Here is a 26924-nt window from a genome sequence, read left to right as displayed (position 1 = left end):
GGGTAAATCATCACGCAGTGTTGCACAAGATGTTGGTTGTTCACAGTCGGCTGTGTCTAAAACATGGACCAAATACAAACAACATGGGAAGGTGGTTAAAGGCAAGCATACTGGTAGACCAAGGAAGACATCAAAGCGTCAAGACAGAAAACTTAAAGCAATATGCCTTTAAAACAGAAAATATACAAAAAAAAACAGAAAATATATAACAAAACAAATGAGGAACAAATGGGAGGAAACTGGAGTCAACATCTGTGACCGAACTGTAAGAAACCGCCTAAAGGAAATGGGATTTACATACAGAAAAGCTAAAAGAAAGCCATCTCTAACACCTAAACACAAAAAAACAAGGTTACAATGGGCTAAGGAAAGGCAATCGTGGACTGTGGATGATTGGATTTCTGTCTTGACGCTTTGATGTCTTCCTTGGTCTACCAGTATGCTTGCCTTTAACCACCTTCCCATGTTGTTTGTATTTGGTCCATGTTTTAGACACAGCCGACTGTGAACAACCAACATCTTGATTTCTTTTAGTGTTTCTTAAAGCCAGAAAGTTGCCATTTGAAATGCCTTTAGTTTTTGGCCATGTCTGTGATCTGCTTTTTTTCTACAACAATAAACAACTGAAGGAACATCCTCAGGGACTGGTGATTCCATAATTTTTGCCAGGGGTTGTAGCTGCCACATCAGATAAAAAAGCTATAGGAAACTATACTCTTAATACAGCCTAAACCCTCAACTTTGTACAAACTAGCCAATGACAACATTATTATAGTTTGTGTGTTTCTTTTTTTCAAGGTGCCACACTGCACTGTCTTAAAAGTTTCATAAAATGTCAAAACAGATTGCAAAACACGACAAAACCGCAACCCCCTCCCATGCTCTTATCACCAATTATTCCCAAAATAATGAAAATATAGACTTTGGATAAGTCTTTGATAGAAACTGGCTAGTGTCAGGATAGACTTGAATAGGCAGAAAATTAAAATAGGTCTGAAGTGTGAGCCTTCGCTGCCAATTGGATTGCTGTGGTCTGCAGCCTCTGCCTGCAGAATTTCAGCCATGGCAAAAAGTACCAGCCATTGCATTTAGCATGTGCATGAGAAAACATATGACTATGCACCGAAGAGCTCAATGGGAGCAGGACCTCAATTATACCAGTCAGCAAGAAAAGGCCCACACTCAATGTTGGGAAAAACATCCAAGACAAAAAGGCCAAGGTGCAACCCCCACCTTGATGAGTTATGAATTAGTTAAAGTGGATGTAAACCCAATGTCATCCTTTCTAAACTGCTGCCATACGGGTTATCTATAAGGATATACATGCCTCCTGCATGTATCCTTACCTGTCAAGTGTCTCCCCTCTGTCTGTTATTAGACCCGAAAAACTGCATATTCTGTGGGTGGGTCTGTTGTCTGGAGCTCGGTGGGTGGAGTCGTGATGTCAGTAGACTCCCCACCCACCTCTACACTCCCCTTGTCAATATGCATTTTCTCCTGTGTATTTCTAACACTGAACTTCTGCTATCTTCTGCTATTCTTCTAACATCCAGTGAAAAGACAGGAAAGTAACCACATGACTTAAGCATGCCAAATCATGCTGAGGTGTGGAACAGCCAATCCTTGCAGAGCTGCTGAAGAAAGGAGTGGGAGGGAATTAAAAAATACTGCATGTGTCTTAGGCTGGTGCACGAGATATGTAAATCACCTGTCACTCACAGCAAGCGGGAGTATTTGTCAAAGTTTTTCTCAGTTTGTCAAGATTTATCTCACTGAACAATAAAAGAGGATTGCTCAGAGATGGATTAACTCTGTGTGGCAAGACTGGGCTCAAATGATAGGAAATCTTATACTCTACAGTATGATTAAAAAAAAAAAAAAAAAAAAAAAAAAATTGGGTTTACATCCACTTTAAATAATTGCAGGTCCTGCCCTTTTTGGCACCCCTACTTCCTGCTGAAGATCCCAAGTCAGCTGCCTCTTCCACCTACTCCTCAGACTGTCCATGTCTACATTCCATTTCCTTGTTCATCACTTTCCACCCTCCCCCACACCCTTCCTCAAGATTCCCTTTTGGGTTTGGAAGAGTGTTAATCATAATGCTGAAATTTTACAATATATATTGTGAGCTGGGGATGGGTATTGGGTGTAATTCTCCCTTGGTTAAGCAACCATTTTAGACAGATTCCAGTCCAGTAATGTCTGCAAACAGCTATGAATTTATTTGCGTTATTTACAGGTGCAATGCTGTGCTTCAGAGGAAAATAAATGAAACTTTCAATAAAACAAAACCAAGTGGTGTCTCAGCTCTTACAGCACATCAGCATTCCTAACGGGCTGCCAAAGTCTAATGTTTGTCAGCCTCCAAGTGAGTTTTCAAAACATTTTTTAGATACATCAGACAAAACCTTTCTGCTCCCTAGGCTGCAAAGCACTGGCTTTGCCTCAGGTGAACCTAAACTACCTGATGGGGACAGAAGCAAAACCCAGAGTGGATCAGAAGTGTCGAAAGGTGTAAGAAAGCAGCCTGGGGGATCTTTAAATTCCGAACAGGACTTTTCCAAACTCCCTTTGAGACACTCCCCTGCAGTATAGCGTATACTGTATATACAGAACATATAGATCTACTCTATGTGTGTGTTTATGTATGAAAATGTTTGCAATTAAAAATGTTTAGACATTCTCATGTTTATTTCTATTGTTTGTATTGGTATGACACAAAAAATTGTGGAAACCAGAAGCCAAATGGGACACATTCCATGCAAAACTCCAAAAACAGACTGGACAAAATTATTGGCACCTTCTCAAAATTGTAAGAAATAATTGCATTCCGATGCTACAACTGACACTAGCTAATCTCCCTGGACTAGGATGAAAAAGAAAAATTGATCGAGTTTGCCAAACGTTACCCGAGGAAGCCAAAATTCTTTTGGGAGACTGTACAGTGGACAAACTAAACAAAATCACATCTTTTTGCTACAGCACATCAGGCTACTGTTTTCAAAAAAAGAAATTAGGCATTTAAAGAAAAGAATACAGTCCCTACAGTCAAACATGGCAGAGGTTCACTGGTGTTTTGAGGTTGTTTTGCTGCCTCAGGCACTGGATGTCTTGACCGTGTGCATGACATTATGAAATTTGAAGACTACCAAAGAATTCTGGGGTGCAATGTAGGGCCCAGTGTCAGAAAGTTGGGTCTCTGTGAGAGGTCATGGATCTTACAGCAGGACAATGGCCCAAAGCTCACGTCAAAAAGCACCCAGAAATGGTTTAAGACAAAGCACTGGAGAGTACTGAACTGGCCATCAATGAGTCTAGATCTAAATCCCATAGAGCACCTGTGGACAGATCTCAAAACAGTAGTTGGAAAAAGGAACCCTCCAAATCTGAGAGACCTGGAGCAATTGGCGAAAGAGTGGTCCAAATTTCCAGTGGAGATGTGTAAGAAACTAATTGATGGTTACAGGAAGCGATTGATTCCAGTTATTTTTTCCAAGGGGTGTGCTACCAAATATTAAATTGAGAGTGCCAATAATTTTGTCCAGTCCATTTTTCCAAGAATGTGTGGATTTGGCTTTTTGTTTCTTCACTTTTTTGTGTCATACAATACAAGCAAAAGAAATAAACATGAGACTGCCTAAACATTTGTAATTGCAACAATTTTCTGGTGAAGTGGTGCATTATCTGACAGAAATGCAGGGGTACCAATATTTTTGGCCATGACTGTATCTGGACCTACAAACATCCAAGAATAGCGCAAGATACCCTATATGCTCATAGGAAACGGGGTGGGTTAGGAGTCCCCAACCTTGACTGAACAACAAGACAGCACAGATATCCCAGTTGTCTCCCCTTCATGCCATGGTGGAAGTTTATTTGTGGGTGTTCCTGGAGCTGCCAAACTGTGATTCCCTCCCCAAAATGGTTTTATCCTCTTTTAAGTCCTCTAATGGCTCACAGTTTCAAGCTATGAGATTCAACTCACTATCCGTGTTCTTACCTCTATCACCCATCCTTCATACTTGAATTTCATACTTGAAATTGAACATCTTGAATTGTCTTTTAGGTGCTGGTCATCACATGGCTTCACCCAGGTCTGAAATTTTTTGACCTCAAAATCCTTCCCTACCTGGTCCTCCCTCCAGGAACACAACCATAACAACGAATGTCAGCAAGACCTTCTATTCCATCAGCAATTCTAAAACCTTGCCTATCACATCCCATCTGAACTGCGTACGTAATATACCTACTCAACCGACCTTGCAATATGTTGGGAGAACCATTCAAACTTTTCATCAACAATTTATTAAACACAGGTTCAGCATCAAGAATACAGTCCCATTTCTCCTGCCATGTGTCATCTCACCGCAACAAAAATCCAGACTTGGTAACAGCTGTGATTATAGAACAGGTTGAAAAATCCATCAACTATAACAGATTCACTAGACTGTGCCAGAGGGAAGCCTTCTGGATTTACCAGTTGAATACCCTTTCTCCATACGGTCTAAATAAATCATAGACTCTTGCTAAACCATGTGGATTAGGTATAGTATATAGGGTTGATTTACTAAAACTGCAGAGTGCAAAATTTGGTGCAGCTGTGCATGGTAGCCAATCAGCTTCTAACGTCAGCTTGTTTAACCACTTCCCGCCCACCGTCATATGACGTCCTGGGCATCATTACAGACATCATTCAGATATTGCCGGTTTTAGCCGGCGAATCTCTACACCATAGGAATGATCACAGCGGCCGTTCCGCCGCTTGATCGTTCCTATGGGAGGCGAGAGGGGACATCCCCCCCCTCCCACCGCCCTCCGGTGCTTGTTCCGACTCACCGTTACGATCGGTGAGGCAGAGAGCGGATCCGCCGGCGCCGGATGTAGATCATAGAGATTTCCGGCGGACCAGATGGTTGCCGGAGTCTCTATGATAGTCGGAGGCCGGGCGCGATGTTATGACGTCACGCCCGGCCTCTCCATTCAAAAAAAGGCGCCGCTTCGGCTGGGAAGCGGTGATCGTTTTATTTATTTTTTTTATTTCAGGCTTCCCAGCCTAGTGATGAGATATGGGGTCTTATTGACCCCATATCTCACTATTAAGAGCACCTGACATGCCATATTGCTATTACAAGGGATGTTTACATTCCTTGTAATAGGAATAAAAGTGAGCAATTTTTTTTTTTTTTCCAAAAAGGGTCAAAATAAAAAAAATAAAATATAATTAACAATAAAAAAAAATAAAAATTTAAAGCGCCGCTGTCCCCGTGTGCTCGCACGCAAAAGCGAACGCATACGTAAGTCCCGCCCACATATGAAAACGGTGTTCAAACCATACATATGAGGTATCGCCACAAACGTTGGAGCGAGAGCAATCATTTTGTCCCTAGACCTCCTCTGTAACTCAAAACATGTAACCAGTAAAATAATTTCAAGCGTCGTCTATGGGGATTTTTAAGTACTGAACATTGGCGCCATTCCACGAGCGTGTGCAATTTTGAAGCGTGACATGTTAGGTATCTATTTACTCGGCGTAACTTCATCTTTCACAAAATGCAAAAACATTGGGCTAACTTTACTGTTTTGTTTTTTTTTTTTTAAAACACAAAACTGTTTTTTTCCTCAAAAAAACGTGTTCGAAAAATTCCTGTGCAAATACTGTGTGAGATAAAAAGTTGCAACAACCGCCATTGTATTCTCTAGGGTCTTTGCTAAAAAAAACATATATAATGTTTGGGGGTTCTATGTAATTTTCTAGCAAAAAAATGATGATTTTTACATGTAAGAGAGAAATGTCAGAATTGGCCCGGTAGGGAAGTGGTTAATAAAGCTTAGACAATAAAACCTAAAAGCTGATTGGTTTCTATGCAGACCTGCACCAGATTTTGCCAGGGCCACCTTTAACCACTTGCCGACCGCCTCGCGACGATATACGTCGGCAGAATGGCACGGGCAGGCAGAATCACGTACCTGTACGTGATCTGCCTCCTGCGGGCAGGGGGGTCCAATCGGACCCCCCCCCCCCCGGTGCCGGAGGCGGTCGGCATTTGTCCCCCGGCGATCGGAGGTGAGGGGGAGGCCATCCATTCGTGGCCCCCCCCTCGCGATCGCTCCCGGCCAATGGGATCATTCCTCTGCTGCTGTATAGTAAACAGCAGCAGAAGAAGTGATGTCATCTCTCCTCGGCTCAGTATTTTCCGTTCCGGCGCCGAAGACAGAAGACATCAATGTGAGTGCACCAACACACACAGTAGAACATGCCAGGCACACATTACTCCCCCGATCACCCCTCCCATCACACTGACACCAAGCAGTTTTTTTTTTTTTCTGATTACTGCATTGGTGTCAGTTTGTGACAGTTAGTGTGGTAGGGCAGTTAGTGTTAGCCCCCTTTAGGTCTAGCATACCCCCCTAACCCCCCCTACTAAAGTTTTAACCCCTTGATCACCCCCCGTCGCCAGTGTCACTAAGCGATCATTTTTCTGATCGCTGTATTAGTGTCACTGGTGACGCTAGTTAGGGAAGTAAATATATAGGTTCGCCGTCAGCGTTTTATAGCGTCAGGGACCCCTATATACTACCTAATAAAGGTTTTAACCCCTTGATTGCCCCCTAGTTAACCCTTTCACCAGTGATCACCGTATAACTGTTACGGGTGACGCTGGTTAGTTTATTTTTTATAGTGTCAGGGCACCCGCCGTTTATTACCCAACAAAGGATTAGCCCTGATTGCCCGGCGGTGATATGCGTCTCCCCAGGCAGCGTCAGGTTAGCGCCAGTGCCGCTAACACCCACGCACGCAGCATGCGCTTCCCTTAGTGGTATAGTATCTGAATGGATCAATATCTGATCCGATCAGATCTATACTAGCATCACCAGCAGTTTAGGGTTCCCAAAAACGCAGTGTTAGCGGGATCAGCCCAGATACCTGCTAGCACCTGCGTTTTGCCCCTCCGCCCGGCCCAGCCCAGCCAAGTGCAGTATCGATCGATCGCTGTCACTTACAAAACACTAAACGCATAACTGCAGCGTTCGCAGAGTCAGGCCTGATATCTGCGATCGCTAACAGTTTTTTTGGTAGCGTTTTGGTGAACTGGCAAGCACCCAGTACACCCCGGTTGTAGTCAAACAAGCACTGCAGTAACACTTGGTGACATGGCGAGTCCCATAAGTGCAGTTCGAGCTGGCGAGGTGGCAAGCACAAGTAGTGTCCCGCTGCCACCAAGAAGACAAACAGGCCCGCCGTGCCCATAGTGCCCTTCCTGCTGCATTCGCCAATCCTAATTGGGAACCCACCGCTTCTGCAGCACCCGTACTTCCCCCATTCACATTCCCAACCAAATGCAGTCAGCTGCATGAGAGGCATTTTTATGTCCTCCCGAGTACCCCTACCCAACGAACCCCCCTAAAAAAGATGTTGTGTCTGCAGCAAGTGCGGATATAGGCGTGACACCCGCTATTATTATCCCTCCTGTCCTGACAATCCTGGTCTTTGCATTGGTGAATGTTTTGAACGCTACCATACACTAGTTAAGTATTAGTGTAGGGTACAGCACTGCACAGACTAGGCACACTTTCACTGGGTCTCCCAAGATGCCATCGCATTTTGAGAGACACGAACCTGGAACCGGTTACAGTTATAAAAGTTACAGTTACAAAAAAAGTGTAAAAAAAAAAAAAAAAAAAAAAAAAAACACAAAAAAATATATAAAATGAAAAAAAATAGTTGTTTCATTGTTCTCTCTCTCTCTCTCTCTATTCTCTCTCTATTGTTCTGCTCTTTTTTACTGTATTCTATTCTGCAATGTTTTATTGTTATTATGTTTTATCATGTTTGCTTTTCAGGTATGCAATTTATTATACTTTACCGTTTACTGTGTTTTATTGTTAACCATTTTTTTGTCTTCAGGTACGCCATTCACGACTTTGAGTGGTTATACCAGAATGATGCCTGCAGGTTTAGGTATCATCTTGGTATCATTCTTTTCAGCCAGCGGTTGGCTTTCATGTAAAAGCAATCCTAGCAGCTAATTAGCCTCTAGACTGCTTTTTTTTGCAGTGGGAGGGAATGCCCCTCCCCCACCGTCTTCCGTGTTTTTCTCTGGCTCTCCTGTCTCAACAGGGAACCTGAGAATGCAGCCAATGATTCAGCCAGCTGACCATAGAGCTGATCAGAGTGGCTCCAAACATCTCTATGGCCTAAGAAACCGGAAGCTACGAGCATTTCATGACTTAGATTTCGCTGGATGTAAACAGCGCTATTGGGAAAGCATTTTATCACACCGATCTTGGTGTGGTCAGATGCTTTGAGGGCAGAGGAGAGATCTAGGGTCTAATAGACCCCAATTCTTTCAAAAAAGAGTACCTGTCACTACCTATTGCTATCATAGGGGATATGTACATTCCCTGAGATAACAATAAAAATGATAAAAAAAAATGAAAGGAACAGTTTAAAAATAAGATAAAAAAGAAAAAAAATAATAAAGAAAAAAAAAAAGAAAAAAAAAAAGCACCTCTGTCCCCCCCTGCTCTCATGCTAAGGCGAACGCAAGCGTCGGTCTGGCGTCAAATGTAAACAGCAATTGCACCATGCATGTGAGGTATCACCGCGAAGGTCAGATCGAGGGCAGTAATTTTAGCAGTAGACCTCCTCTGTAAATCTACAGTGGTAACCTGTAAAGGCTTTTAAAGGCTTTTAAAAATGTATTTATTTTGTTGCCACTGCACATTTGTGTGCAATTTTAAAGCATGTCATGTTTGGTATCCATGTACTAGGCCTAAGATCATCTTTTTTTATTTCATCAAACATTTGGGCAATATAGTGTGTTTTAGTGCATTAAAATTTAAAAAAGTGTGTTTTTTCCCCAAAAAATGCGTTTGAAAAATCGCTGCGCAAATACTGTGTGAAAAAAAAAAAATCAAACACCCACCATTTTAATCTGTAGGGCATTTGCTTTAAAAATATATAATGTTTGGGGGTTCAAAGTCTTGCAAAAAAAATAATTTTTTCATGTAAACAAAAAGTGTCAGAAAGGGCTTTGTCTTCAAGTGGTTAGAAGAGTTGGTGATGTGTGACATAAATGTTGTGCATAAAATGCCAGGACAGTTCAAACCCCCCCCAAATGACCCCATTTTGGAAAGTAGACACCTCAAGCTATTTGCTGAGAGGCATGTCGAGTCTATGGAATATTTTATATTGTGACACAAGTTGCGGGAAAAAGACAATATTTTTTTTTTTTTTTTTGCACAAAGTTGTCACTAAATGATATATTGCTCAAACATGCCATGGGAATATGTAAAATTACACCCCAAAATACATTCTGTTGCTTCTCCTGAGTACAGGGATACCACATGTGTGAGACTTTTTGGGAGCCTAGCCGCGTACGGGACCCCGAAAACCAAGCACCGTCTTCAGGCTTTCTAAGGGCGTACATTTTTTATTTCACTCTTCACTGCCTATCACAGTTTTGGAGGCCATGGAATGCCCAGGTGGCACAACCCCCCCCCCCAAATGACCCTACTTTGGAAAGTAGACACCCCAAGCTATTTGCTGAGAGGTATAGTGAGCATTTTGCAGACCTCACTTTTTGTTACAAAGTTTTAAAAATTGAAAAAAGAAAAAAAATATTTTTTTTCTTGTCTTTCTTCATTTTCAAAAACAAATGAGAGCTGCAAAATACTCACCATACCTCTCAGCAAATAGCTTGGGGTGTCTACTTTCCAAAATGGGGTCATTTGGGGGGGGTTGTGCCACCTGGGCATTCCATGGCCTCCGAAACTGTGATAGGCAGTGAAGAGTGAAATCAAAAATTTACACCCTTAGAAATCCTGAAGGCGGTGATTGGTTTTCGGAGCCCCGTACGCAGCTATGCTCCCAAAAAGTCCAACACATGTGGTATCCCCATACTCAGGAAAAGCAGCTAAATGTATTTGGGGGGGCAATTCCACATATGCCCATGGCTTGTGTGAGCAATATATCATTTAGTGACAACTTTGTGCAAAAAAAAAAAAAAAAATTGTCACTTTCCCGCAACTTGTGTCAAAATATAAAATATTCCATGGACTCAACATGCCTCTCAGCAAATAGCTTGGGGTGTCTACTTTCCAAAATGGGGTAATTGGGGGGGGGTGCCATCTGCCATTTCCCTACCTGCCCATAGTAATATGACGCCCGCAGAAGGGATCTCCCATCCTGGGCGAACGTCATATGACGTCCTGGGGTTCCCGGCCATCTAGGGGGCGTGCGCGCCCATCGCTTTGCTCGGGACCCGCGATGTTCACCGGGCACCCGCGATTGCCATTACCCGAGCAAGACATTGGATCTGTGTGTGTAAACACACAGATCCACGTCCTGTCAGATGAGAGGAGAACGATGGTGTGTTCCGTGTACAGAGGAACACTGATCGGTCTCCTCCCCTTTGTGAATCCCTACCCCCTACAGTTAGAATCACTCCCTAGGAAACATAATTAACCCCTCGATCATCCCCTAGTGTTAACCCCTTCTCTGCCAGTCACATTTACACAGTAATCAGTGCAATTTTATAGCACTGATCGCTGTATAACTGTGAATGGTCCCAAAAATGTGTCAAAAGTGTCCAATATGTCCGTCACAGTCATGAAAAAAATCGCAGATCGCCGTCATTACAAAAAAAAAAAAAAAAATGCCATAATTCTATCCCGTATTTTGTAGACGCTATAACTTTTGCACAAACCAATCAATATATGCTTATTGCAATTTTTTTTACCAAAAATATGTAGAGGAATACATATCGGCCTAAACTGAATTGGGATATTATAGCAAAAAGTAAAAAAATTGTGTTTTTTTCAAACTTGTCGCTCTTCTTTTGTTTATAGTGCAAAAAAAAAAACAGCAGAGGTGATCAAATACCACCAAAAGAAAGCTCTATTTGTGGGAAAAAAAGGACGTCAATTTTGTTTGGGTACAACATCGCACGACCGCGCAATTGTCATTTAAAGTGCAAGAGCACTGAAAACTAAAAATTGGTCTGGGCAGGAAGGGGGTGAAAATGCCCTGTATTGAAGTGGTTAAACAGAATCTGTGCCTACTCGCTGTATATACTGCACACACATACATAGTCCTTGTACCACAAAATACTCCTAATAACTGTGCCACAAGTAACAGTTTCACAGACACATATACAGTAAACCTCAGAATGAATGATCATTTTTTTTTAAATTAAATGTTTCCATCACATATGCGTTACTTCACACAGAAGCTGACCAATGTCTGACTGAGCCTACCTTAAAGTGGAAGTCCAGCCTAAAACTGAAATCTCTAAATCTACAGGAATCCACAATCTAAGACTAACCTATCTAGCCCTGTAAAGAAGAAATCGATATACATACAGTGCGTTGCAAAAGTATTCACCCCCCCCCTCGTATTTTGTTGCCTCACAACCTGGAATTAACATGGATTATTTGCATCATTTAATTTACAGAACATGCCCGCAACTTTGAAGATTTTTTTTTTTATTGTGAAGCAAACAACAAATAGGACAAAATAACAGAAAAACTCAATGTGCATAACTATTCACCCCCCTAAAGTCAATACTTTGTAGAGCCACCTTTTGCGGCTATCACAGCTCCAAGTCATTTCAGATAAGTCTTTATGAGCTTGCCACATCATACCACTGGGATTTTTGCCCATTCCCCCTTGCAAAACTGCTCCAGCTCCTTCAAGTTGGATGGTTGGCGCTTGTGAACAGCAATCTAAGTCTAACCACAGATTTTCTATTGGATTGAGGTCTGTGCTTTGACTAGGCCATTCCAACACTTTTACATGTTTCCCCTTAAACCACTCAAGTGTTGCTTTAGCAGTGTGTTTGGGGTCATTGTCTTGCTGGAAGGTGAACCTCCGTCCTAGCCTCAAATCACACACAGTGGTACAGGTTTTGCTCAAGAATATCCCTGTATTTAGCACCATCAATCTTTCCCTCAACTCCGAACAGTTTCCCAGTCCCGACTGCTGAAAAACATCCCCACAGCATGATGCTGCCACCACCATGCTTCACGGTGGGGATGGTGTTCTTTGGGTGATGTGATGTGTTGGATTTGCGTCAGACATAGCATTTTCTTTGATGGCCAAAAAGTTAAATTTTAGTCTCATCAGACCAGAGCACCTTCCTCCACACATTTTGGGAGTCTCCCACATGCCATTTCGCAAACTCAAAGCATGCCATTTTGTTTTTTGCTGAAAGTAATGGCTTTCTTCTGGCCACTCTGCCATAAAGCCCAACTCTATGGAACGTACGGCTTATTTGTCCTATATATAGATACTTCAGTCTCTGCCGTGGAACTCTGCAGCTCCTCCAGGGCTACCTTAGGTCTCTGTGCTGCCTCTCTGATGAATGCCTTCCTTGCCCGGTCTGTGAGTTTTGGTGTGCGGCCGTCCCTTGGCAGGTTTGTTGTTGTGCCATGTTCTTTCCATTTGGTTATGATAGATTTGATGGTGCTCCTAGGAATCATCAAAGATTTGGATATTTTTTTTTTTTAGGGCTGTTACTGATTAAAATTTTCGTGTTCAATACATACATTTTTTTTTAATCGATTAATCGACTAATTTCGATTAATTATAATGCACATACAGATCCAACTACTTTTAGCTGATTTAGCACCGTTGTTATGGCAACGGCCAAAGACCGGACATAGCGGGGCATGGCTAGGACGTCACACGTCATAAACTCAGCCTCACCGTGCCCATAATCTCAGCCTCACCGTGCCCCTAATCGCAGCCTTTCCGTGCCCATAATGCAGTCTCACCGTGCCCATAATCTCAGACTTACCATGCCCATAATCGCAGCCTCACCATTCCCATAATGCAGTCTCACCGGGCCCATAATCGCAGCCTTGCCGTGCCCATAATCGCAGCCTCGCCGTGCCCATAATCTCAGCCTCACCGTGCCCATAATGCTGTCTCACAGTGCCCATAATCGCAGCCTCGCTGTGCCCATAATGGCAGCCTCACCGTGCCCATAATGGCAGCCTCACCGTGCCCATAATGCAGTCTCACTGCTCCCATAATGCAGTCTCACCGTGCCCATAATTGCAGCCTCACTGTAGTCAGTGCCTGTGCCTGGATTACACAGTCTGCGGGCATCACCCGCTGTGTGTCTTGGAGCGGAGTGTGAAAACTTTGGCCGCGCTGTGAGAAAAGTCCTGCCCTCCTCCTAGATAAGCTTGTGTGATAGACAGAACACTGCGTCTATCACACGAGCTGATCTAGGAGGAGGGCGGGACTTTTCTCACAGCGCGGCCAAAGTTTTCACACTCAGCGGGAGATGCCCGCAGGCTGTGTATGACATATAGTGGAGGAGGAGGAAGCGGAGCGCTGCAGTCACAGCTTGGCCCAAAGTGGCCCCAGGGCAGGCAGCCTACCGATCAAAAAAATTTTGATCAAAAAAATTAACAATTAATCGAGGAATTAATCGTTAATTTCCGCAGCCCTATTTTTTTTTTTTATAACCTAACCCTGACTTTTACTTCTCAACAACATTGTCTCTTACATGTTTGGAGAGTTCCTTGGTCTTCATGGCAGTGTCTGGTTAGTGGTGCCTCTTTCTTAGGTGTTGCAGCCTCTGGGGCCTTTCAAAAAGGTGTGTATACGTAATGACAGATCATGTGACACTTAGATTGCATACAGGTGGACATCATTTCACTAATTATGTGTAGTCTGAAGGTAATTGGTTGCACCAGAGCATTTTATGGGCTTCCTGTCAGGAAAGGTTTCCTCCGCTGGTAATATCGATCATTTGGCGTGCAGTACTGAGGGATCCTGGTAGTGTGGAGCAGGTATTACCTTCTGCAATCAGGCTTCACCTGACCTTGTTAGCAGCTATTGTATAAATACCTGGCAAGTGCACACACACCTGGCCCTGGTATTGTCCTTGTGCCCTGACCTGCAGCCTGTTTACCTGTTATCCTGAACCCTGATTCCTGTATCCCGTATCCTGTACCTGTTATATCTGTTCCTGTAGCCCTGGATCTTTGCCCTGCAGCCTGATCCCTTCCATCTTGTTCCCTGTCTGTTTACTCCTGGCCCCCCATCTACTGATCTCCCGTTTATGACCCTGGCCTGGCTTGACTACGATTCTGGTACTCTCTTTTGCTACATATGCTGGTTGGTTTATTATCACTGTTTGGTTTGTTCACTCTGTTTGTATTGGTGGTGTGTTCACATGTATATGCATTTAACTTAATAAACTTACTTTCACCTATTTATGTCTGGTTACTCTGTTGCAGTCACACAGTTCTGGTCACATCTGGTTTATGACAGAATACCAGGGCCATCTCTGACCAGAAGTGGCTGCACAGGGGAACCATTTTGATTCAGTTTGGTTGCACAAATGAATGCCAATGAGGTTATTTATTTTTCTCTGCTGGCATCTGAAAGTGGTGATTATTGCCGCCAGGCTTTGAAAGGATGGTCTAGTGACCAGTTGTTTGCAACTATACATTTGGCTCACTCCCTGGTCGATCAGGGTTATATATTGTTTGGGTGGTGAAAACTTTGATCAAGATCTGTACCTGTACTGAGCTGGCCCTACCCTGTATTCCAGAGGGCCATGATGATTTCACTCCTCCTTTTGATATGAATCAGGTTGTATCCCTAGTATGGCTTTTTGAAGATGATCCTGCCGATTTTTGTGAGCACTATTCAGCCTGTTCCCCACAGGTGGTTGCTGAGTGCATTGTGTCTGCTCAGTCTTTTGTTAGACGGAGATTTAAAACCACAGTTTGTACAACCTATACTTTCAGCATGATCTGACATGGTGCAATCAGCTCCAGCCAAACAAACCACCTCTGCCATCAAAAACCAGCCTACCCAAATGTATGTTTCTCCATCACCCATGTCAACCTCAGTATACGCTGCTCCCAACCAAATACTCATATCCGGTCTCTGCTCCCTGTACCTATCCTGCATTCAACCCACCTGCCTCTTCTCAGCTGCCTACAAACCCACAGAAACTTCCCCCAGCTACTGTTACCTCTTCTCTGCCATATCCCAATCCTCCTTTCCAAACCAAAACGATCCTGCCATTAACCCGACCTGCCTCCACACCCACCAATCTGTCCCAGTTCGAAGTTCCAGTGCCAGTGTTCCAGCCCGTGGAGCCAGAGCCAGCGTTCCAGCCCGAAGAGCCAGCGTTCCAGTCTGATGTGCCTGCCTTCCAGTGAGCTGTCCTGGTGCCTGCCTTCCAGTCTGATGTGCCCGCCCTCCAGTCTGATGTGCCCACCTTCCAGCCTGATGTCTCGGTGCCTGTCTTTCAGCCTGTCTCGGTGCCTGCCTTCCAGTCTGATGTGCCCGCTTTCCAGCCTGATGTCTCGGTGCCTGCCTTTCAGCCTCCTAGTCTGACGTGCCTGCCTTCCAGTCTGATGTTCTTGTGCCTGCCTTCCAGTCGGATGTGCCCGCTTTCCAGCCTGATGTCTTGGTGCCTGCCTTTCAGCCTGATGTCTCAGTGCCTGCCTTCCAGTCTGATGTGCCTGCCTTCCAGTCTGATGTCCTGGTGCCTGCCTTCCAGTCTGATGTGCCCGCCTTCCAGTCTGATGTGCCCGCCTTCTAGTCTGATGTGCCCGCTTTCCAGCCTGATGTCTCGATGCCTGCCTTCCAGTCTGATGTGCCTGCCTTCCTTTCTTTTTTTTACAATTGACGTGGTGTTTTTATTGAAAATATATAAGTACATACAGAGTATAGACGTTCGTGTTACAATAATAATGAAATTGGGATACAACAGAAAATGAGGTCAATAGGGTATATGGTAATGATACAAGGCCATCCCGTAGCGAGAACACTTTACCCACTCTCAGTACACCCAGAGTATCCCGTCGCTCCCTCCCCCACCCTCCTGCAGGAGATCAGCCTATAGTCAATGGTACATTATACAGCCAGATATCCCACCCTTTGCCATATTTGTTCGGGCATCCCCTGTGAGTATAGATTTCTTTTTTGTATGGAAGTACACCATTAATATTAGCTATCCACTCGCCCAGTGTTGAGGGAACGGTTTGCATCCATCTTCTAGCTATTAGCAATCTGGCTATAAACGTTTCCTGAAGAAATATCTTATGGTATTTGTCTGAGTCAGGGTTTGGAAACACCCCCAATAAACATTGTTTGGGGCATAATGTCAGTGGAGATCCCATTTCGTCATGGATAAATTTTACTATTTGGGACCAAAAATCTTGTACAGCTGGACATAGCCAGAGGAGATGAAAGAAAGTACTAGAGGGATTATTACATCTGGGGCAATTTGGGTTTTGATTGGGCTTGTATTTGGTTATACGGTGAGGTGTCAAATAGGATCTGTGTAGAATGTACAAGTGTGTGAGACGATCCGACAATTTGGTGGAAACTTTTTTTTACAGGTCTCTAGGGCATCCCCCCATTCATCATCCTCCAGCTCCCCCACGTCCTTCGACCATCTGTCTTTCAGTTTATATGCTATTGCCACTGCCGTGGGTCTAAGCAGTGAATTGTAGAGTTCAGAAATAAATTTGCGGTGGTCAGACCCCAACATAATATACAGAACATCCGTTTGTTCTAAATTGGGGGGAGTCTCTCTAAATTGAGTATTAAGGGCGTGGCGGAGCTGGAAATATCGAAAGAGCATATTATTAGGTAGGTCAAAATCTGTTTTGAGTTGTTGAAATGATTTTAGGACATTATCATGGTAAGCATCCGAAAGGACTCCTACCCCATAATGGAGCCATAGTTCGGGATTTGGCACTTTTAGGAGTTCTCCCAAGTCTGGATTATCCCATAGGGGTGCATGGGAATGCGTGGGTGGTATTTTAAGTTTGTGCTTTGCTATTTCCCAGACTCTACAGTAGTGGTACAGTAGTCCTTTTCTATTATCCAGTTTATATGTGCCTTTAAAAAGGGCCTGGAAGGGGTGTGAAATTCTGCGTCCCTGTGGGGCACATAGCAGGGATATGCAACGGATTTTGTCATGTTTATCTAAGTGAAAAAAATGGGACAGTTGTGCCGCTAAATAGTACAAGTTGAAATCGGGTAGGGCCGCACCTCCCAAGTCTGTGGGATTCTTCAACGTTTGCCAGGATAGTTTATGACGATTAGATCCCCAGACAAATGAGTTAAGGATGGCCTCGATAGATTTAAAGATCCTTAATGGTAGGTAAATCGGGGAGTGCCACAGCACATATAAAAATTTAGGGATTAGAACCATTTTAATTAAATTGATCCTTCCTAGCACTCCAAGGGGTAGCTTAGCCCAGGTCTGTGTTTTGTGTTTCTGGATTGCTATCAAGGGTTCTAAATTGAGGCGGACGTAGTCTTCCGGTGATCGAGTTATCACAATCCCTAAGTATGTCATGGCACTGACCCTGAGGAGTGGGGACGCGGATTGTTCCTTGGTTGGAGCGCCAATGTCGATCGGGAGGATTTGGGATTTATCCCAATTGATCTTCAGTCCCAAGTGTCTACCAAAATTTTGAATTACCTCTAGGGCCAACTGTAAGGACGAGCCTGCGTCTGCTAGGTAAAGGAGCATATCATCAGCATATAGGCTTATCTTTTCTGATAGATTCTCGTGGGATAGTCCTATAATGCCTGAGTGCGCTCTGAGGGACGCAGCGAGGGGCTCCACCGCAAGTGCATACAACAGGGGGGAAAGTGGGCACCCCTGCCGGGTACCCCTGGAAAGAGGAAACGGGTCAGAAACCCTCCCATTGACCAAGATCCTGGCGCATGGACTCTGATATAACAATTGGATCCATTTAATAAATCGGGGCCCGAATCCAAATTTTGCGAGGCACTCCCACAGGTATGTCCACTCTACAGAATCGAACGCCTTGGCGGCGTCCAAGGACACCACCACTCTAGAGCCCATGGTGTTGTGTTCTGCCTGGACATTCATATGGAGCCTGCGCAAGTTATATGCCGTGTTTTTTGCCGGCATGAATCCGGTTTGATCCGGGTGGATCAATGAGAGCATCACCGCATTTAGACAGAGCGCCAGGACCTTGGCCAATATCTTAATATCCAGTTGAAGGAGGGATATCGGGCGGTAGGACTCCGGAAGTTCGAGATTTTTCCGGATTTTTCAGGACTATGTTTGCTTCGCGCATGGATGAGGGTAGGGACTCGGATTTAAAAATGTGGGTAAATAAATCACACAGCTTGGGAATCAATGTCTCACTATATGTTTTATAAAATTCTAGGGGCAGTCCGTCGGACCCCGGCGCCTTTGATGGTTTAAGCAGGGATATGGCTTTTGTTATCTCGCTCTCGGTGATGGGGGCTTCTAACTGGTCTATCTGGGTTTGCGTGAGGCAGGGCAGTTCTATGTTGGATAGCAGTGTTTTTGTCTCTTCTACAGAAGCGTTAGCATTAGAGGAGTATATGGATGCGAAGAAGGAGCGGAACTCCCCCGCCACTGCATCAGGCTCAGTCAGCAGCTTACCGTCTGCATCCCGAAGTTCGACCACTGTAGGAGGTCTATGATCTAGGTGTGCTAGATAGGCCAGAAGTTGGCCCGCCCGTTCTCCGCATTCGTAGTGCCTCTGCTTATTATAATAAATTTTCCTATCCGCTTTTTCAAAATATAGATTGTTTACTATTCTGGTTTGTAATTTTAATTGGTCTGCCGTTGCCGCAGATGGGTCAGCTGTGAACTTCTGCTCTGCCTCCATGAGGGATTGTTCAGCTTGTCTAAGAACCTGGGAGGAAGTCTTTCGATAGCGGGAGATGCGTTGTGACAAGAACATGCGTGCATGAGATTTGAAAATGTCCTAAATGAGCTCTGGAGGTGCCGTGCCCTTGTTTGTCTGAAAAAAGAATTCCCATTCGCCGGCTGCTTCCTCCAGGCCTGGGACAGCCGTCAGCCAAAATGGGTTAAGCTTCCAACTGTATGACCCGGAGGGAGAGCCAACCCTGAGTGTAATCCAGTATGGGGCATGGTCAGATAGTATGCGCGGGTTGAATCCTACCTGTCGGAGTAGAGGGGTAATGGTGCTGGAGATGAGGATGAGGTCGATGCGGGACATGGCATTGTGAGAGGTGGAAAAACAGGAGTATGCCTTCTCTAATGGATTACGGTGTCTCCATGTGTCTATTAAGGCCAAATCGGTTATTATCCTGCCAAATCTTGTGATGGGTTGGATGGGTACATCTTGGGGTGTCAATGATAGACGGTCTAATTCCCTATTTAGTATATTGTTAAAATCACCTAGCCACATCGCAGGGACAGTGGGGAATTGAGACATGTACGCTATCCCCTCGTGTATAACATTAAGTTGAAAGGGAGGTGGGATGTAAAAAGCCAAAATTAACAATTCTAGCCCATTCACTTTAGCGTGTAGGAATATAAATCTACCCTGTGGGTCAGATTTAAGCGTTAGTAACACAAACTGTACTGTCTTCGCCACAAGTATAGCCACTCCCCTAGAGTTAGCAGAGTAGGGGGCTTGATAGAGCCAACCCACCCATGGTTTCTTAAGCGTCATTTGTAGTTGGCCCGTGAGATGGGTCTCGACCAAAACCATAATGTCCGCATGTAATGTTTTAAGATATGCTAATGCTGCGTTACGTTTGGGTTTAGCCCTGAGACCTCTCACATTCCAAGTCAAGCATTTGACATCCTGCATAGGAGCTTCTTTACGTCTGTGTATATCGCATATTCAGTATCCATTACAATTTTGACCTCGCCATATGTGAGGGATTGCACGTCTCCCCTTCCTAGCCCTATACCCAGATATGTAAAGCCAAGCAGACGGGGACCCCCAGTATCATTTGCGTGTAGAAACCCCCCAATATATTGATTATTAGAAAAGAACATCATAGCAATGAGTAAACACCATATTTTATCATTTTTCAGCATGTAGCATGTAAACCAAATGCAGAACCACTCAAAACATTCTAAACTTGGTTGCTTCAACACGCTGGCATACCTGGGTAGGCAATGCATCCATTTATGCATCCATGCAGATTGCTGTTGCCAGGCATGCCAGGGAAACCTCTCTTGTGCCCTAGAGCAACTGTTACTGAGACAACAAAAAATAAGAAAAAAGCAGACGGGGTCCGAGGGGACACCCGTGACTAGGGGAGCGATAATTCGCTGTAAAACAGGCATGAACAGCAGGAGCGATTGTACCAAACTCGGGGATATACCCATTCTCCCCAGAATTTGAATGTCCCTATACTGAGCAGCTTGCCTTTAGCATTAAGAACCGTGAGTCATAATTTGTATGTTTCAGGTGGGCTCTCGTCCATACCCAGCTCCCGGGGAACGCACAGCAAGCCTACAGGCAGGCGTATTGGCATAAACTTATGCATCTTGTAGATAGTATGTCCATCTTGGGTAGCTAGATCCGAATGTTCCGCCAATCACTCCATCCCCCCGTTCGAAAAATGTATGTGCAAGCAGTGTAGGTAAGGGGGATACGCGATTCGCAACAGATTTTAATTACAGTACCTGCAGGGTAACAGGACAGCGGGACATGTAGATCCGTATCACCCATAGTCCATCTTTGAAGACAGTCGAGCGGTGATTTTAGGCCGGGTCACGACGTGGAGATGCCCTTCGTTCCAGCCATTGAAGAACAGCTTCAGGTGTGTCGAAAAAATGTGTTCTGTCGTCACCAACAACTCGCAGCCGTGCCGGAAAGAGCATCGCATAGGAGTAATGGCGGGTCCGCAGCTGGCGCTTTGCTTCTGTAAATGTGGCCCTCTTCTTCTGGACTTCCGCTGAGAAATCTGGGAATACCTTGATTTCTGTGTTCTGGAAGGGTATATTGCCCTTCAACCTGGTGAGCCGGAGTACTGTATCCCGGTCTCGGAAATTGAGTAGTTTGGCAATAAATGTTCTCGGAGGAGCCCCTTGAGCCTGTGTGCCCGTTCGATCACAAACGTAGTGGAAAACTCAGCTCTCCCAAATGTGTTTACTAGTAAGTTCTCCAGAAACGAGGGGGGGTCAAAGCCCTCTGAGCCCTCTGGCAGGCGGACAAACCGCAAGTTGCACCTCCTTAAGAGGTTTTCCATGTCGTCTTGTTTAGCTAACATCACGTTAAGTTGGTGCTGCAGTTGTTCGGTGTGGACTTGTAATGGCGGGACCTCATCTTCCACTCGGCTTAGGCGGGTTTCAGTCTCCGTGACACGCTCTCTTAGCTTTTGTAGGTCTTGGCGTATTAATGATACGTCCACTTTGACTTCCTCGATCTTGCTGGTCAAGGTGCTCTTGCAATCCGAGATCGCTTCGAGCACCCGCGCCGTATCTTCTGCCGCTGAGTCAGCATGGGGAGAGGCGCTGGCGCCATTTTCCCCTACAGCGTCCCTTTCAGTGTTCCTGTTCTTTGCCAGTTTTGCCGCTGGATCCGTCTTTTGTTTCGGCGGTGACATGCTCCACAGGGGTCAGGCAGGACAGCGAGCCCAAACGTGGTCGTATAATAAGCAGGATTACCTCCAGGATTTGATATTACGGATAGTAGGCAAGCGGAGCTCTCGTTCTTTGCTTCCTACGCCATGCCGGTCCAGGCCACGCCCCCGCCTGCCTTCCTTTCTGATGTGCCTGCCTTCCAGTCTGATGTCCTGGTGCCTGCCTTCCAGTCTGATGTGCCTGCCTTCCAGTCTGATGTCCTGGTGCCTGCCTTCCAGTCTGATGTGCCTGCCTTCCATTCTGATGTCCTGGTGCCTGCCTTCCAGTCTGATGTGCCCGCTTTCCAGTCTGATGTGCTCGCTCTCCAGTCTGATGTCTCGGTGCCTGCCTTCCAGCCTGTCTCATTGCCTGCCTTCCAGCCTGATGTCTCGGTGCCTGCCTTCCATCCTGATATATCCGCTGCCCAGCCCGATGTGTCCCTATCTGCTGCCTAGCCTGATGTGTTCCTGTCTGCTGCCCAGTTTGATGAGCCTCTGCCTGCTGCCCAGCTTGAAGTGCCTGTGCCTGCTGCCCAGCTTGAAGTGCCCGCTGCCCAGCTTGAAGTGCCCGCTGCCCAGCTTGAAGTGGCCATGCCCGCTGCCCAGTTTGAAGTGCCTGTGCCCGCTGCCCAGCTTGAAGTTCCCGTGCCTGCTGCCCTGCTTGATGTGCCTGCTGCCCTGCTTGATGTGACTGTGCCTGCTGCCCCGTTTGATGTGTCTGTGCCTGCTGCCCAGCTTGATGTGCCCATGTCCCCTGCCCAGCTTGATGTGCCCATGTCCGCTGCCCAGCTTGAATGTCCCGTGCCCACTGCCCAGCTTGAAGTGCCCGTGCCTGCTGCCCAGCTTGAAGTGCCCGTGCCTGCTGCCCAGCTGGAAATGCCCGTGCCGATGCCCAGCTTGAAATGCCCATGCCCGCTGCCCTGCTTGAAGTGTCCATGCCCGCTGCCCAGCTTGAAATGCCTGTGCCTGCTGCCCCGCTTGATGTGCCTGCTGCCCCGCTTGATGTGCCCGTGCCGGCTGCCCAGCTTGATGTGCCTGTTGCCCAGTTCGGTGTGCCTGCCGCCCAGCTCAATATGCCTGCTACTCAGCTTGAGGTTCCTGTGACTACTATCCAGCTTGACGTACTTATTGCCCAATCTGATGTGACTTTGCCCACTGCCCGGCTTGACGCCATGGACTTTCCCCAGCAACAGCTAGTTGGAGCGTCCGGAGGTCCCTCCTTCGAGGGGGGGTACTGTCAGGAAAGGTTCCCTCCGCTGGTAACATCGATCATTTGGCGTGCAGTACTGATGCCAACCACAGGTGTCTCCTGGCAGTTTGGAGCTGTCAGAAGAGCTTTTCCCTGCTGGTATTATGTCATCTTTCAACCGCAGTACTGGCGTCCACCAGCGGAGGGATCCTGGCAGTGTGGAGCAGGTATTACCTTCTGCAATCAGGCTTCACCTAACCTTGTTAGCAGCTATTGTATAAATACCTGGCAAGTGCACACACACCTGGCCCTGGTATTGTCCTTGTGCCCTGACCTGCAGCCTGTTTACCTGTTATCCTGAACCCCAATTCCTGAATCCTGTACCTGTTATATCTGTTCCTGTATCCCTTGATCTTTGCCCTGCAGCCTGATCCCTTCCATCTTGTTCCCTGTCTGTTTACTCCTGGCCCCCCATCTACTGATCTCCTGTTTATGACCCTGGCCTGGCTAGACAACGATTCTGGTACTTCCTTTTGCTACATATGCTGGTTGGTTTATTATCATTGTTTGGTTAGTTCACTCTGTTTGTATTGGTGGTGTGTTCACATGTAAATGCATTTACCTTAATAAACTTACTTTCACCTATTTATGTCTGGTTACTCTGTCGCAGTCACACAGTTCTGGTCACATCTGGTTTATGACACTAACAAAGGGGGTAAATACATACGCACATGCCAATTATCAGTTTTTTATTTCTGAAAAATTGTTTATGTATATATTTTTTTCATTTTACTTCACCAACTTAGACTATTGTGTTCTGATCCATCACATATCATTCAGATTAAAAATAAACATTTAACTAAAGCCTGTAATTTAACAAAATAGGTAAAAAGCCAAGGGGGGTGAATACTTTTGCAAGGCACTGTACCATATCTGAAGCTACTCCGATCTGGTCCCACACTGAGCTGTCAGCGGCTGCTTTTCTGTGGAGGTGGGTGCAGAGGACACATCCGACAACGGAAGCCCTATAGTAACTCTATGGGTGACGTCACTTCCCATTCATTCACAGCCATCAGCTGTGCCCTCTGCAGAGCTTCTGCCGCTGGAGACTGGACTGGATCGGCTTCAAAAAAGGTATGTATAGCGTTTTGTTTTACAACTCTAGATAGGTTTGGTCTTAGATTGTGGCTGCAAGTAGATTTAGAGAAAGTTAGTTTTAGGCCGAACTTTCACTTTAAAGAAGAACTTCATTAAAACCAGCAACTGTTGGGACACTGAACACCTTGGTCAGGACTATGTAATGTATAACATAATGTATAGAGTACAGGGGCCATGAGTAAAGCTGGCTATACATAGTTCAGTTTTTTTCATTCAGCCAGCCAGCTGAACAAAATACACGGAATAAATTTCTCCATCCACACTTTCAAGGTGGATGGGGAAATCCTCCCTGCTGTGTCTTTGTATTCTGACAGTGGGATTCCCCCACTGTCAGAATACACTGATCAGCGTTGCAGTCACTGGCTACATGTGCCAATTGAATGCTGCAGGACTGTTCATCAGAAGCAAGTCTATCGGACAAAACAATATATAGAGTGCAGCAGTGAGGATGAGCCCTCCCGTTCACATCAAATTCCCCCCTTACATCACAAATCCCAAACAGAGTCCACCCTCCTTATCAGAGTCCTCCCCCTTATGACAAAGTCCCTCACCCCATTTAGATCATGGTCCCCTGAGCCACCTTTCCATGCATCAGGGTCCCCAGAGCACCCCACGGTGCATCAAGGTCCCCAGAGCGCTCCTCCTCACATCAGGGTCCCCTCCTCCTTACATTAGGGTCCCCAAAGCCACTCTCCCATGCATCAGGGTCCTCAGAGCCTCCATACTTACATCAGGGTCCCCAGAGTTATTCCTTCTATATATACACATTAGGGTCCCCAGAGCCCCCTCCTTACATCAAGGTTCCCAGAGCCCCCCTTCTTAGAACAGGGTCCCCAGAGTTTCCCCACCCTCACATTAGGGTCCTCAGATCCACCCCCCTTACATCAGGGTCCACACATTTCCCCCCTTCATCAGGGTCCCCTCCCTAGAATCATCCCTTCTAATATCAGGCTCCCCAGAGCCCCCTTCATTACATCAGGGTTCCCAGAGCCCCCCTCATTACATCAGGGTCCCCAGAGCTCCCACTTCTTACATCAAGGTCCCTATAGCCCCCATACTTACATCAGGGTCCCCAGAGTTAACCCCTCCATACATAGGGTCTCTAAAGCCCCCCATTACATTGGGGTCCCCAGAGACCCCCTCATTACATCAGGGGCCCCAAAGCCCCCCTCGTTACATCATGGTCTCCAGAGCCCTCCTCCTTACATCAGGGTCCCCAGAGCCCCCCTCATTACATTGGAGTCCCCAGAGTTCCCCCTCTTACATCGGGGTCCCCAGAGCTCCCCCCTTCTTTCATCATGGTCCCCAGAGCCCTCATCCTTACATCAGGGTCCCCAGAGCCCTCATCCTTACATCAGGGTCCCCAGAGTCCCTCCTTTATACATCAGGGCCCCCAGAGCCACCCTTTATACATCAGGGTCCCCAGAGCCCCCCTTTATACATCAGGGTCCCCAGAGCCCCTCTTTATACATCAGGGTCCCCAGAGCCCTCCTTTGCACATCAGGGTCCCCAGAGCTCTTATCCTTACATCAGGGTCCCCAGAAATTCCCCACACTTAAATCAGGGTGTTTAGGTCCACCCCTTTTATACATTAGGGTCCCCAGAGCCCCCTTCTTACATCAGGGTCACCAAAGCCCCCCTTCTTACAGCAGGGTCCCCAGAGCCCCCCTTCTTACATCAGGGTCCCCAGAGCTCTTATCCTTACATCAGGGTCTGCAGAAATTCCCCACGCTTACATCAGGGTTCTTAGGTCCACTCCTGTTACAGTATCAGGGACCCCAGAACTAACATTAAATATAAACCTCTAGCAGTTCCTTACCTTATTTGAGTTCATAACATGCGAAGCATGGGGGAGGGGGGGCACTGGCAGCGGATAGGTGAAGGAGCAAGTTCCACATTGGGGGCGGAGTCAGGCAAGCTATGTGGTTGGTTGCCAGCAGCTGCAAGAGTGAGCCGGGAGGCATGGCAGCCACCAGCCTAGGACTGCAGGAGAAAGTTCCGCTCTCCGAATGCGGGGGGCAATGTCATAGTAACCACGTGGTTGGTTGCTAGACGCTGGGCAGTCCTAGCAACCAACCACTGCTGGCCCGGCAGCAGAGAGCAGGAGCTGGGACTGCTGTGGCTGGACTACAGCGGTGCCGTGGCACCCAGTAAAATAAACAAAAAATGTCTAATGTATGGCAACACTGGTGCGGGCTCAAGTGGCAGCTGCTTTGGGCCCCACAACGACCGGGCCCTGGGCAGCTGCCCCTTTTGCCCTGCGTTAAAGAGAGCCCTGGATTTTGCACTCTCCAATTTAAGTAAATCCCCTCCTATATGTCCATAAAAACGGTTTCAAAAAGTTTTTTTTTGGCCTATCGTTAAAACACTAAGATTATCCACCCTTTGAATCTCCATTTAACCACGGAAGACTAACCTCCCATCTTTGTCTGAAGTAGAGACATACACCTATAACAACTATGATTAGTGTAAAGAAGAACAAGGAGTCCTGGAAGTGATGGTTTGGCTCCCACAGAGCCCTGATCTCATCATTATCAAGCCGTCTAGGTTTACATGAAGAGAAAGAAGGATTTGGCACACCCTACATACACAGAAGATCTATGTTTAGTTCTCCAAGATGTCTGGGACAGAATACCTGCCAAATTCCTTCAAAAACTGTGTGCAAGCGTATTTAGAAGAACGGATTCTGTTTTGAAGGGTAGTCACACAATATTGATTTGATTTGGACTTCTGTTCATTTACTTTTTTTCTAATTTTGTTAATTGATAAAAATAAACTATTAACACTTCTATTTCTAAAAGCTTTCTTCATTTACAAAATTTGTTCACACCTGCCTAAAACTTTTGCACGGTACTCAGAGAAGCTTTTTTACATTAAAAATAAACAAAAATAATTTTTAATAAGCAGAAGTAAAAAAAAAAAAATGAAGGTACAAACTCTTACCTCCAGTTCTTGATGTGAGGAGGTCCTTCTTCCAGTCTTAACAAAGCATATCTAGCTGCGCTGAGGGAAAGACCTCTTATTCCATCTCCCCATTCTTTCTCTGCTCTATTAAATGAAAGATAAATGATTAAAAAACAAAACAAAAAGGCAAACATATTGCTTTCTTGTTAAAATAATTTTATTTCGATGTATGGTTTTAGACTATGCTTTAAGAAAAAGTGAATTTAAAATGTGTTCTATTAAAGCTCT

At 45.7% G+C, this 26924-nt stretch overlaps 1 protein-coding gene across 1 annotated transcript in view; it reads right to left on the bottom strand.

The window, feature by feature from the left end:
* The window catches only part of SLC12A4 (solute carrier family 12 member 4), a 420155-nt gene that overhangs the window by 78131 nt on the left and 315100 nt on the right, over positions 1-26924 (bottom strand). Inside the window, exon 16 of the mRNA XM_073605176.1 lies at positions 26676-26780. Coding sequence (XP_073461277.1) covers positions 26676-26780 — 105 coding nt within the window. The remainder of the gene's footprint in view (positions 1-26675; positions 26781-26924) is intronic.

The sequence above is a fragment of the Aquarana catesbeiana genome, linkage group LG11, assembly GCF_042186555.1.
Source record: "Aquarana catesbeiana isolate 2022-GZ linkage group LG11, ASM4218655v1, whole genome shotgun sequence".
In the NCBI taxonomy this organism is placed as follows: domain Eukaryota; kingdom Metazoa; phylum Chordata; class Amphibia; order Anura; family Ranidae; genus Aquarana; species Aquarana catesbeiana.
Note: the sequence above shows the minus strand (reverse complement) of the source record. Positions and strands in the feature narration are given on the sequence as shown.